Below are 14,968 nucleotides of genomic sequence, written 5' to 3' on the forward strand. Positions count from 1 at the left end.
CCATCGATTAATTCAACAATCAAATTGATAGGTAAGGCTCAATGAGATTCACAATGTTCATCATGATAACATCAGTTGACTAATTACACGAATTGTTGATTGTTGATGATTTTTGCTGCTCATCAAAAATCTGATAACGTTTTTTCAATCAAATTGTTTCCAATTGAATTAATTCAATGATGAAACTGTTGGAAATGAAAAGAGATACATATTTATGAAATCAACAAGTTTATCAGATTAAATCTAATCACAATCATCACCAGATTAACCATTTCTTTTAACTTGATCATCATCTTACTTATATCCGGTTACCAAGGTTACTTTTTCCTTAAGATTTTCAGGATGAGGATGATGAAGAAGAGAAAAACAAAAATTGTATTCCATAAGAAGGAAAAATTTATCTAAACTTTTCATCAGTAAAAGGAAAACAAAATGATATTATTACCAAGAAAAAAGTGTAAAAAGTAATCACATTTAGAGAGATTTTTTTTTCTCTTCGTGATTTTAGTTAAATCAGGATGAAGATGAGAAGAAGAAGATAAAAGATGAAAAAGATGACAAGAAAGAAAGATAGATAGAAAGAGAGAGAGAGAGAGAGAGAGAACGATGATAGAGGGATGATAAACACTCGTCAAATTAAAACCTCTTAATGGTTTGATTACCTTGGCAAAAAGGAGATGATGATGAGGATGAAGAGAAGATAAAATTATATCATATTTCATATCACGGAAAATCATGTCTCCATGTTATCCACCACCTCCTCATCCTCACCCTCTCCACCTTGAGCATCTTTCCACTCTGATATATGCGGGGACTGATGAGGATGATAAAATTACACCAAAGCGAGAGAGAGAGAGAGAGAGAGAGAGAGAGAGAGAGTTGAATCATCATCAAATTAATTAGATTCAAAATGTTTCAACATTTACCTTTTTTCCAGCTAATTTACAGATTCACCTGAAAATTTGGTGTTCAGAAATTGTTAATTGTAACCTTGGTAAATTAATTATCATCCTCATGAAATTGCAGTTAGTTTAGGTTACAATTAACACCAAAAGCAATTTAAATTGTTATCACATACAAAACTTGTTTCCATCTCAATCTTACAACTAAATCAGTGTAACAATTAAAAGTTGATGATGATTGAGAAAAAACTTTTTCCGTATTTAAAATGTTCATTCAACTTCTTTCATCATGATTATAATTTATGGTAATAATTTATTGCCTTTTCCATATAAATTATTGATCTATTTTTTCATGTTTGTTTTCTGGGTTACCTTTTGAATCTATTGAACCATTAACGATATTACATGATAAGTTTCATGATGAAAATTCAGTGACTATCATGAAGGTTTATCTCTCTCTTTCTCTGGATATGAAATATGTTGATAACTTTTTTCTCTCTACCTTTTGGAAGATAAAGATGATAAAGAAGATGAAGAGAGAGAAAGTTGATATATTCTCAAAGTCATTTTCTTTTCTTTTATCGAGTTTTTCTTCTTCTTCTGAACATCGAATTTCAAAGTTAGAACTTTATTCTTAAAGAAAACAAATCGATTTTTTCAAATTTTTTTTTCTTCTCCAGGAAATTTTTTTCTCTTTGTAAGATAATCCATGATTATGATGAAATCTTTTTTGTTTTTTCTCAGTAAAAATCATTAAATTTGATGAAAATTATTGGCTAACAATTTAATCCATATAATATGTAAAAGTTGAAACATTGATTACAATTAATCATAATCAAGTTGCTCATTATCTTTGATTGTTAATCTTAGAATCAATGATTAATCATTTTTGATACTTTTGAAAATCAAGTGAAAATGATGAAAGTTTTTAATTACTTTGAGGTTGTTATTTTGCAACAATTAGTTAAACAAATTAACCAAATTGATACATTTCCTTAATCAGGTCTCATGTATCTCGTTGATGATTAGATTTGCAAGTCTAAATATTTTGATCGTAAATGATGATTGTAATTAACTATCAACACACCATTTAAATTATTGGGTTTTGTTGCTTGATAAAAGGTAAAGTTGTCTAACTTTAAGAGGATCAAGATTGTATTTGAAAAAAGAGAGAGAGAGATGATGATGATGATGATGAGGAAGATGAAGAAGATAAAGTCAATCTATTATTCTTATAAATGTAATAACAGTGCGAACGCCCATTCAACACATTAAGCTGAACAGCTACATGAAGATGATCAACAAGAAAGAAGGAGGAAGATACAAATTATCATCATAAAGGATGAAAAGGTTTGTACCAAGAAAGGTAAGGTGAGGATGATGAAGATGAAGATGAAGATGATGTTATATTTGTTTCCAAAGCAAATTGAGTTTTCCTGTTGTAGAAACAGTGAGATTATCATTCACCCGTTTCCCTGAATCATGTTGGTATCCTGAAGACAGTTTCAAGTCTAATCAACTGTAATCAATCTTAGGGATGATATTGAGAGAGAGAGAGAGAGAGAGAGAGAGAGAGAGAAAGAGGACCTTTAATCATCCTCATCTTCTCACTTTTAATCCTTGGACAAATCCAGAAAAATTGTTTCCTTAAAAGGTGATGAGGGGGAACTGGAAGATGATATTTGTAGTTGCTATAAGATGATGGAGATGAAAATGTGGATGAGGATGAGAAGATGATAACTGTAATATTCATTTCTCCATCATCTTCATTATCCGAATCTATTTAATCTGCTTTTCTCAGGTTAGAGTTTATCTCAAGTGTTTACCAACAACAAAATGCTTCTCATCTTCCGCCATCATCATCATCATCATCATCTTACATCTTCTTGGGTATTTGTCTTCTTTATCATCATCACTTTTATCATCACCATTTATTTTGTATTGATGATAAAAGAAGAGGAAAATAATTATCTCATTTCCCTTTGATTCTTGATTCAATCTTGTTAATCAGTTGATTAAATTGTTTAATTTGATTCAATATAATGAATTTCAATTTAAAGTTTTACTTGTAAATTTATTTGTTTCATTCATCAGCATCATGATGATAATCAGCATTTTCATGATAAATGTGAAAGAGACAAATTCAATTCCAATTTCAGTGTTTCAATTGAAAAGATATAACTTTTTATGTCAATTTATTTATCTATCCATTGATTTACATGATAACTTTTTTGTTCAGTTCCAAGCTGAATTCACAGGTAAATGATAGATAACCTTAAATTGAATGAAGATGATGAGGATGAGGAAGAAAAAACTTTTCTCTCTCTCTCTCTCTCTCTCTCTATCTTCATGTTCATTCTTGCCTTAAGCTCTTAGAAATTCAGAGAAATCAGAATTGAATGAGAAAAGTAAATGTAATAATCTTTACAATTTAATGTTGATTCAATTTCAATTGAATTCATCATTTTGTTCATGATGATGATGATGATCAGTTTCTATGATTTGATTGCTTTGAATCACAACAATTTAAAGTAATTGTCACTAATTTAGCGATAACATTAGAATAAATTTTTCTCTCTTTTTTTCTCTCATACAAAATTCAAATTCCAACAAATCATCACTTCCTTTTCCTCATCTTGCTCAGAGAGAAATATGCTAAAAAAGAAGATGATAACAAAGATGGAGAGGAAACAAAAACAGGAGATGAGGATGATAAGCAAGAATGTAAAGGAATGATAAAGATGCTGAGAAAAGAAAAGGATGCGGATGATAAAATAGAAGAAGATGAGGAAAAAAAGAGAAAAGAAACTAATTTAAAAATTCTCTTTCATTTCTCCATCTTCATCTTTCATCATCTTACACAAACCCCAAATCTCTGTATCATCTTCATCTCTCTCTCTCTCTGCAATGTTACCTTGATTTCTAGTAAGAAATTACCTTTTGTAACCTTATCTTGACAACTCAGGTAACTCAAAGCTAATTTTTTAACACAAAGTGTATCAAAAATAAATGTCCTCAGGTAAACAAAGAAAGATAAACAAACGACATACAGAGAGAGGCCTAAGAGTAACTTGAAACTCAAATAATTTGAATACACAATCAAAACAACAATCAGAGATTCAAATCAATTTCTGACAGAATCAAAGTCTAATCATTTATGCATTAAATTACAATGTTAATTTTTATGTAAATCCAATTGTCATAATAATATTAGCAATTCGATATTTGAAAACAAGAGAGAGATTTTTTTTCTTCTCATTTCTGATCAATGGTTGGTCAGCATCTTATTATCTCCACTGGTCAACATAATCATTATTGTTTGAATTCATCATCATCATCATCATCATCTCACCCACAATCATCTCACTCCTCTCCCATTCTTTCATCGCCCTTAACCGTTTCAATCGATGATGGAGAAGAAGAAGAAAAAAAAAGTTTTTCTTTTTTTCGAAATAAAAAAAGTTCTAACTTTTCCCCTTTCTCTTGCACCTCTTATAACAAAGTGACATTAAAATCATTGGCAAATTGTTGATTGTCAAGCCTACGCACACACAATCAAACAATATAATCAGAGGACAATCAATGTTACTATAATGAAATAGTTTCCAACTGAGAGTCCGTAATAATGTCTAACAATACAAAATAAATTGTTGATTATCATCATAATTGCAGTAACGTTTATATAGCCATTAACTGGATTCACTGATTTAGGTTCATTATTGTTTGATGATTATCATTGATGTTTACATTAACTACATGTCAAGTTGTATATGATTGAAGGAAAACCAAATCATTGTCAACCTCAAAAACTTTTTGACAAAGAGAAAGTTTTTTCATCCTCATCCCTGACAATGAAAATAACAACAACAAGTTATGCAAGTTGTTGGATCATCAACAATCATCATCTTCTTATGCATCAGTTGCAATTTTATCTCATCTCTTATGAATCCTCTGAATACATGATGATGATGATTTCATCTGCATCCTCTTATGATGTGTCACAACTTGAATTAACTCACATCAACTCCTCCTTATCACCATCATCAAATATCAGATACATTTTGATTGCATTTTTCATCATCATGTTTACTTGCAGGACCAAACAAGCAAAAGCAAAAGTAAAAAATGATTGACAGGTTTGTTGTTGTTGATTATTATGATGTGTGTGTTTGCCTTTGCAAATCACAATTATAATCATTTGCAAAACTTGTGGTTACTCTGTAATTTTTGAGGCTCAAACAATTGCATTTGCAAATCCAGTTGAATCCAAGGCAGAATAAAAAATCTCAATCTTTTTGCATTAACACAAGAGTTTCCAATCTCTTTGTAAATCTCTCGGTTCCAATGTTCAATATGAGGAAACATCAATTTACAGGAGGAACAAAAAACGTTTCAACCAAATTACAGGGACACAAAAGACTAACAATATTAACTTTACCTCTGGATTCAGTTTGAAATTGAATGAAAATGATGATTGGGAATAGAGAGGAAGAGGAAGAGAGAGAGAGAGAGAGAGACGATTTCATGATAAATCAATAGATTTATTATTATTATCATGATGATTACAATGAGTTGTAAATGAGTTTCAAATGAAATAATCAATGGTAATGATAGTAAATGATTAGAGTCTGAGACTACCATGAACTAATCAGAATATAAAATAATAGGAACAAATTTGCACAACAATTTGACTCTCAAAGGAATGCCTTTAATACTAATGAAAGAAGATGATGAGAGAGATGATGAAGAAGATAAAGATTGTAATGAAACACTGAATCGAAACTTTCTACCTTCTTCTCCTCCTCCTCCTACTCTCCTTCATGGTGATGATGTTAATTCATGATGTATTCAGGTTTCATCAAGAAATTTGTTTCTTCATTAATTTACACTCTTTGCTTTGTCTTCTGTATCCTGAATCTTCAGATAGAGAGAGAGAGAAAACTAATTGTCTTGAAAATTTCTCTCTCTCTCACTACACCCACTCCCTCCATCTTATTTACCCCACAGCGGAAACTATAACATGAGAAGAGGGGCAAATGTACAAATACCTCATTCTAAATAATATTATTATTATCCAATTTGCCGCGAGGTTTTTTTATCTTTTATCATCATGATGAAGATAATGATGAAAACTGATACTGATGACAAGAAAAGAGAAGAAGAGAGATCGAGAGATGATATGGAAGATAAACTTTGGAACATTATGTGATCATCATTATCATGGAAATGAAAAGCTTGAAGGTTCATTTATTTGGGTGAAAATGATCATGGAAATGAACTGAATCCTGAGCTATTGAAAACTCATCTTGATAATCAACTGATATTCTTGGTGCTGATGAAGATGGTGACGATAATGATGATAACTTGAGATAATAGTTTCGAATGTAATAGTTATTACCATGGAAGGAGTGAAATTCATGTGGAGAAAAATGAGTCAACTGGGAGTGTAAAAGAAAAGAAAAAAAAAGTTCGAAAGTTTCGAACTGATTTGAAAAGTTCAGTTTGTTGTGTCAAGTGTTTCCAATGAGATGAAATCGCCTGTTTATTATCATGGAACTCGTAATAGTTGAGATTATATGAACTTACGACTAAATCAGCCTCTGATTCTGATTCAGGATCCTAAGTGAAATCTGAAGTTTCACCATGAACAATGAGTCCCTTTGGGTGTGATACAGTTAGAACAATATATATCTACATATATGTATCATGAGTAGTTGATGGAGCCAGAATTCATGATAAAGCTCAACTCGAACCATGGAAACTTATATTCATTGGTTGTGAAGAAAATATCACTTCTGAACTTTCAGTTCTTTTCTCAGGAGCTACTTTCATGATGAGACGAAGAGAGAAAAAAATTTTTTTTATTCTTTTCACATAAAGTACATGTAATATTATCAATTTCTATACCTTGAATCAACTCAATTCTTATCGATTGGAAAATGAACTTTTCGAAAGAAAAAATTGAAAAAACAAAAATTCGATTGAGAAAGTTTTCTCTTCCATTATCATAATATCATGAGATATCATTTCATCAAACAATCTTCATATTACTCATCATCATCATCATCATCATTATCATGCAGACAATCATTAGCTTTAGAACTTTTCAAAATTCGAACCTGATAATATTCATATTCGAACGGTGAATGAAATTTTTCTTTTTTTCATTCAGATTATTCAAATTCGAGATTCAGCTCAATAGGAATCGTCAAGCTGATGATTAGTTGAGTTTCATTGATATCAAAAGGTAGATCTAAGTTACGATTATCAGGTAATAATAATAATATCACCAAGAGAGATGAAAGAACCGAATCAAATTGTTTGATTAATTGAAATAGAAACAACAATTTATGATGATACAAAAAAACTCCCACTCTCATGGGAGGAGGAGGAGGTTTAAGTCATGATAATGATTCAGGAACTAAAAAAAATATGATAATATTATCATAACAATAGCCTGGAATTGTAAATTTACCGTTATACTCAAACGGATTTCCTTTTATCATGAATTCCCGACCCCTTTTGTCATGAACATAAACAAACATTGAAATGATAATATTGTCCTGGGGGAGGTAAGATAATTTACTCTAATTTGTGTAACAATACATTCATAAACTTTTTTTGTCATCATCTTGTCATCCAAACTCTCCCACATTCTATCCTCATCATTCCCAGAAGCTATTCCTCATCATCATCATCATTGAGACTCCAACATGATAATCATATGTTCAGATCGTTTAATTTGAATATATTCTCGATACTCAAGTAAACATACAAAATCTAACGGATTTTTTGTTCGATTGTTTTTATTTCGAATTTTTTTCCTTCTCTCTCTCTCTCTCCAAATTTATCTTCTTCTTCATCATCTTCTCTTTCTCTTCTTCTTCTTTTGTTGAATCATTTTCGATTCTCTATTTGTAGATTTTCCCTCCATTGAATATTTAATTTGCTTCTCTATTTGTTGATGTGATTTTTTTCCTCGAAACTTTTGAATTCACCTTTTGTTGTTGCTTTTCGCCATCATCATCTTCTCGTATCTCTATCATCTCATCATCATCCATTTTGTGATCATCCTCATCAGTCAGAGTCCTTTTTTAATCTTGTAAAAGTTGTAATATTAAAAAAGAGAGCGAGAGAAAAAAAATCAAATTCAATTGATTCTCAGTCTCTCTCTAAATCTAATCTCTTTCACCCAAGCAGCAAATTTGATTTGAAATGTAAACAGATTAACTTATTATAACATTGTAATCATCATTATCATTATCATCACCATTATCTTTCATTGTCCATTTGCTTTCATCCTTGTCATCCTTTAATCATCCATATCATCAACAACATAACATGAAAATTAATATTCAAAAAGCAATAACAATGAAAAGCAATATAAAAACTTTACCCTCAGTATTGTTACAATTATCATACCAATGATGATGATTAGGATGATAAAAATGATCCTTTTTAATTTAAACTTGATATTAACATACAAACAGATGATGGAGAGAGAGAGAGAGATGAAGATGAAGATGAGGATGAGGATGAGGATGAAAAGGAGGAGGAAGAAGAGGGTAGAAGAGGAAACTTGTAGGGGTCGGCGGAAGATCCCTAAGAAACACAAGAAAAATGAGGTTTATGATGATAAGGTAGATGAAGATGATGATGATGATGAGGAATCGGGTTGCCTAGTGAGAGACAATTGTAAGTGGGGGAGTTATAAAGTCGTTAGGATGCTGGAGAGACAACGGAAACCATAAATCACATCAATATAATAGTAACAATAATAAACTGTGATGATAATAATACACAATTTCATAGTCATTTATATGTTACTTTATCCTTAATCTTGACAATAACAATCAACATGATGTTGTTGTTGTTTCTTCAAGATACAATCAACTTGATCATTTTTATTGTTTGTAGTTAAAGTTAATCACAGTCAATTGTTAATATTATCTTAATCATAATCATAAACAATAACAATCTAGGTCTGGTATCATTTATTATCATATACAATTCATATGTAATCTGTATTCATGGTAACCTTTTTTTTTCAAAAGGAAAAGAGGAAAAAAAATCTCTTTGTGATTTATTAACATTAAGTTGATTTATTGATTGTTTGAGTTGATTAAAGTTGATTGTAAATTTTGTGTTTGTAGTTGATTAACTTTTTTACTTGTTGTTGATTTGTTGGAGCTTTTTAATTGATTATGTTTCTTGATTTTCATTGAATTGTTTGGTAGCTTTTTCCTTGGGAGTTACGATTCATTTTATTGGAACTGGATTAAGATTTAATTGTAAATGAATTTATTTATTATTCTTGGAAAAGGATTATCTTTGTTGGTTTTATCTCTCACTCTCTCGATTGAGAGGATTTATCTTCATTGTCTTCAGGTTATATCATCACCATGAGAAACTGGATTAAGATGTTGATCTGATTGCCAACTGAAAAGGGTTTTCATATATTCAATCAATTGATTATATTGATCATGATTAAGATGATGATGATGATGAGGATTATCTTCCCTTTCTTTTGATTATCATCATGATCATTTCCATGAATAGCATAAGATGTTAATCCTTAATGATTGAAGTTTGTAATATGTTGATTGAAAATCAACATCAATTTGTAATTAATTTTTTTTAGAGAAAAAAAAATCAATCAACCTTTTCTAATCAATTCAATTATTGATTAATTATGTTCATCCAAATATATTAATTAAGATTTAATCAATTAATCATGAGAGTTAAGACTATTAATAATTAATTACAATTTCCAAATGATTGGTACGAGTTGATCATTAAACTGTAAATGGATTTAAATTGTGACGATTATTGATTTTTAATAGTAATTCATTTTTCCTCAACTAATCATCTTAATATTGATTTAATTTCTCCCCCTTTTTTTAATCATATTAATGGTGTTGACAATTTACACAGTTTCACAATCGTGATTGTTATCAATTGATTGAGTTAACTGTCAATTTAGTTGACCAATGTCCAGTTTCTGGTTCACTGGATTAACCATTTAATAGTAAATTTTAACAAAAGATTGAACAAGATTAAGATTATAATCTAATCCTTTCTCCTTTTTTTCCCTCATCATTTTTCATCCCTTATCTTTATCAACTCCTCCACCCACTGACCACCACTGACCACTATGATATTACCTTTTCCTTTTGATTGGAAACCTGAAAAAAAAGATTAGTCCATCGGATTTAAATTGTTAAAGGAATTAACTGATTAGTGGGTGAAGAGAAAATTTTTTTTCTCTCTCATTAAATTACATAGACTTTTCTTAAGGTTTCCTATTACCTTATTAACTGACCAGTGGTCAGTTTCAAATTGAATACAATCAATCAACAACAATGATAATCATAATAATAATAATGATAATCAATTGATTGTTAAAGGATTATCATTATTAATGGTTGACTGATTGTTCATATAAAATAGTTTAAATTAATAGTAATCAATTGTGCCAATCAACTGAGATGAAATTAAATTAAATTAAATCAAGGTGGTCCAATATAATAAAAGGTAACAATTAAAATTGTTACGATTAAATTGTTAATTTAGCTTTTTAAATTGTTGATTAGTGTGAGTAACTTAACAAATATAAAGGAAAAGTTTGTTCATTATAACAAATAATCAACATCATCAATTACAATTATCAAATTAAAATCAATCAAATTGTGACCATTTTATTGATTTAATTTTGGAGGTTGAAAATTGTTACAATTAAATTTAATTTAGTTTCCATTTTTTTATTGAGATGGAACAAGAAATTATTATTATATTTAAACAACAAGTTGATTTAAAGTTAATTTGGTTCATTTTTTTTTTCATCTTCTTGATGATCAACAAAGTGATTTAATATTTTCATCTCATTAATTTAATTGCTTATATATTTACCAATAATTATTATCACCATTGCAAGTATCATGAAAGTTAATCATCATTAAAACTCATCAATTAACTTAATCAATGTAATATAATTTTCCAATCAAAAGTGATTTAAGTGCAACAACTTATTATGTATCAAAGTGGAAGCAAAAAAAAAATATGTAACTTGGTAAGAGAGAGAGATGAAGAAAAATGGAAGATAAGGAAGATAATCTTTCTTTTTTTCTTTCTTTTTTACTTTGTTGACCTTTTTTCGAATTAAATTTTATGCTCTCTTTCTTTCGCCATCCTCATCTTCATCTTTATCATCATCCTCATCATCTTCATCATCTCTAATTTGTTAGATCGCTTGGATAACCATCAATAGATTGGCCTCTAATAGACCATATTTTCACTCACTCTCTCTCTCTCTCTCATCTTCCCAATTAAATCAGCCGATAACTGGGCCACCCTGGTTGATGATTTGGGGTGGAAGATGATGATGATGATGAGAGAGAGAGAGAGAAAAGAAAGAGGAAATTAATATCATCATTCTGTAGATTAACGGTCAAAAAGGTTGGAAAAAAAATCAATCCAAGTGAAAGAGGAAAAAATTATTAAAATCACTTTTCAGATTAAATTATCATCCTAATCATCCTCATCCTCATCCTCATCTTCATCATCTTCATCTTAATCTTAATCTTCATCATTCTCTTTCTTGATAATTTTCTAATTCTCATCTCTAATCTTCATCATTGACCATCGAGTTTCGTGTTGGCGGGAAAAACTTTTTTCATATCGAATTCAAATCTTTCCAATTGTTTAGATTTAATTTATTATCGATTAATTTTAATTAACTTTTAATTTTGGATTAATTTTTCTCGTCGCCTAACAATCAACTGTTTTCCATTACAATTATATTCACAATTACAATTAAATTTGTTAAATTGTTTCCACTTTTAAGGTTCATAGGTTATCATGATTAATGTTGAACAATTAAAGTTTCATTTGTTTTATTAATATTTTGTATTCCTTGATTATGATTAATTTAGTTAAATTATTTTTCATTAACTTTTGGTTTAAATTAAATAAATTGGAAACAATTATCATTAATATCAATTTCTCAACAGTTTTACCCTTCAAACAATTAACTGATTGTTTTACTTTATCATTTAATCAAAAATGTTTAATTGTTGTTAACTAATCATCTGAATTTGATTGTAAATCATTAATAGTTAATGGAGACAATTAGTTTTCTCATTTGTTTTTGCTTTTTTGTCATAATTTAATTTAAACTGAATTAAAGTTTAACCATCATGAGGACAATTAATTTTGATTACAAGTCGAAAATTAATTATTAACTGATAACAAATGATGAGGAAGATGAAGGATGATTAAGATGAAGATGAAAAAAGTTGGAAGAGAAAAAATTTTCTTCAACTTTGTTAACAAGTAAAAAGAAAGAGAAAAAGAAAGAGAAGATAAAATGGTAAACCAGTTTCTTTGTTTCTCTTTCTTTTTCTCTTTCTTTTTCTCTCTTTCATCATCTTCCAAGTTGTTCCCTTGTTATCTTTATATTTTTTTCACAAGTTTCTCCTCTCTCACCATTTATCTTCCTTTTTTTTCTTCCTCTCTAATTTCTCTTTCTAACTTATCTTCTCTTTCTTTCTCTCTCTGTCTTCTTTAGTTCGACCAACAGATGGCGCTTTTTTCGAACCTGGCGCCACCTGTCGGTTCTTTTTTCGAAATTCTCTCGATGAGAAAATTTTTCTTCCATTTTGTTGTTACCTTTTAATGAGTAAACACATTCAATAGAAATTCAATCTTTTCTCATCATTTTATCTTCTTCTTTCTTTTTTCTCTTTCTTTTGGCGAACTTAATCTTCATCATCATCATCTAATAGTCTTTTCAATTGTCTTGTGTGTTCTATTATCGAAAACCATCATCGCCTTGTTAATCTTCTTCTTCTCTTGTTGTTACTCTTTGTTACTTTTCCTTCAGTCATTGTCTTCAATTGGATATTTAAAATATTCTTTTCTCTAAATTAATATTCTATTCTATTCTATTAATGTTCTTCTCTATTTTTTTATTCTATTCTTTTTTTTCTTTTCCTTTGGTTAATTGATTGTGTGTCTCACAAAAACATCGAAAACTTTTGATTGAGATTTTCAACATTTTCTCTTCTCTTTTTTATACCTTTAACATTTTCATGGTGAGAATCATGAAGTATGTTCACTCTCAGCATCTCATCATCTTGTCATGTTGGTCAAGTTCAACTTGTTCAGTTCCATTATTATCTTAGGAATTTTTATCGTACCATGTGGATTAATTTTCTAGTGATATGTGTTATTAATTGTTATTATTTGACCAATGGATTTAGACACCAACATGCACTCCGTCACCATAGAGGTTTGTTTTGTATCTCTATTACAGTTAATCAATTTGTTTTCTATTCTCTTTTCCTTTTTTTTCTGTTCTTTTTTATTCTCTTTCTTTTTCTTACTAATCTCACTCTCTCTCTCTCTCCATCTACCAATTATCCATCAATAATTTTGATGGTCAACTATTTATCTAACTGTCTATGTCTCTCATTATCTTGATGTATGAGTAAGTGAATGAGTATCTCTCTCACTGTATACACAATCTTAATGACATAAAATCAAAATGATTATCAATATGTCTTCGTGAATGTCAATGTTAATAAGGATGATTTGTAATATTCCATTGCTTTACTTTTCTCTCTATGAGTTATATACACATAATTTTATTCTATCTTCTTCTCTCTGGTTCATTTTCTTCTCAACATCAACCATTACTTTCATCATTCTCATCCCAATGTATTCAATTTATTTTCTCTCTCTCTCTCTCTCTCTCTATTTTTCTTCTCTGTGTGTTCTCTTTTTCCCTCTACTTTTTTCATCTTTTCTTCTCTCTCTCTCTCCGTGTTTTTCTTTTCTACAACAAACTAACCTTCTTCTGCCTTTTCTCCAACAACAACAAAATAACTTTGCAACAAAAACAAATTATTGTTCTTTTTTTCTCTCTCTTTTTCTCTTCATCTTCTAGAGCACGTTCGAGAATTCAGTTGTGGTAAACTTTACTATAGAACATTTCATCTTGATTCTCGTCGGGATGTGCTTTATGTTGGAGCCATGGATAAAGTATTTCGACTTAACCTGGTCAATGTTAATCGGACCAATTGTGAAATTGATTCAGTGTCTCTAGAGCCAACTAGTGTTTCTAACTGTGTTTCCAAGGGTAAATCAGAGCATTATGATTGCCGAAATCATATCAGGGTGATACAACCTATCGGTGATGGTAATCGTTTATATGTTTGTGGTACCAATGCTCATTATCCAAAAGATTGGGTAATCAATTCAAATTTAACTCGATCCCATTCACCGGAATTAGTAAATTTCCCCGGAATCGGCAGTGGAATTGCTAAATGTCCCTTTGACCCCGAGGATAATGTGACCGCTGTTTGGGTTGAAAATGGTAATCCAGGTAATCTACCTGGACTTTATAGTGGCACCGTAGCCGATTTTACCAAAGCAGATTCTGTCATCTTTCGTACTGAACTGTTCAATTTAACCACTCGACAGTCAGTTCATCCATTTAAGCGAACCATAAAATATGATTCAAAATGGCTTGACAGTAAGTATCATTATTTCATGATGATAATAATCATTGGGATAATAATAATAACACTAATAACAGCATATATATTCATTACTGCCATTTACTCCCTCATCTCCCACTATTGCACTAACTTACTCACTCTCTCTCTCTCCTACTCACCCACCCTTTGTAACTATTTAAGCCTACGCCTGGTCAATAAGATCCACTTTTGATGTAATCGATTCTCTAAATCTTTTCCTTTTGCATCTTTGTCTCCTTTTTGTTGCCTTTTATCCTCTTTCTATCTTCATCTTCATCTTCTTCTTTTACTCTCTCCATCATCATTATCTTCTTCCCAAAGTGAAGACTCATCTCAATAGTCACACAGATTCAGATGAATTTACTCACGCAAAGTCTATGCAATCATCCATCAGGTCGATTTTTTCATCTTCTTTTAGTGGTAAAAACTTAACAAAGAGAAAAGTGAGAAAAGAGTGAAACTCCCATAGACTCTAATAGTAATCGAGACAAAATTAGATCCATTGAGAAAACCATGAAAAAAGAAGAA

At 30.0% G+C, this 14,968-nt stretch overlaps 1 protein-coding gene across 3 annotated transcripts in view; it reads left to right on the forward strand.

Annotated features, from left to right (window-relative positions):
* The window catches only part of LOC128385954 (semaphorin-2A-like), a 121,770-nt gene that overhangs the window by 82,351 nt on the left and 24,451 nt on the right, over positions 1-14,968 (forward strand). For 2 of the 3 annotated variants that reach the window (XM_053344895.1, XM_053344894.1), the window contains exon 6: positions 13,849-14,436. In XM_053344895.1, coding sequence (XP_053200870.1) covers positions 13,849-14,436 — 588 coding nt within the window. Of the gene's footprint in view, positions 1-12,554; positions 13,192-13,848; positions 14,437-14,968 lie in introns of those variants that run through there. The other variant, XM_053344896.1, reaches the window with a different exon arrangement.

The sequence above is a fragment of the Panonychus citri genome, unplaced genomic scaffold, assembly GCF_014898815.1.
Source record: "Panonychus citri isolate SS breed McGregor unplaced genomic scaffold, ASM1489881v1 Contig00063, whole genome shotgun sequence".
Taxonomy (NCBI): Eukaryota; Metazoa; Arthropoda; class Arachnida; order Trombidiformes; family Tetranychidae; genus Panonychus; species Panonychus citri.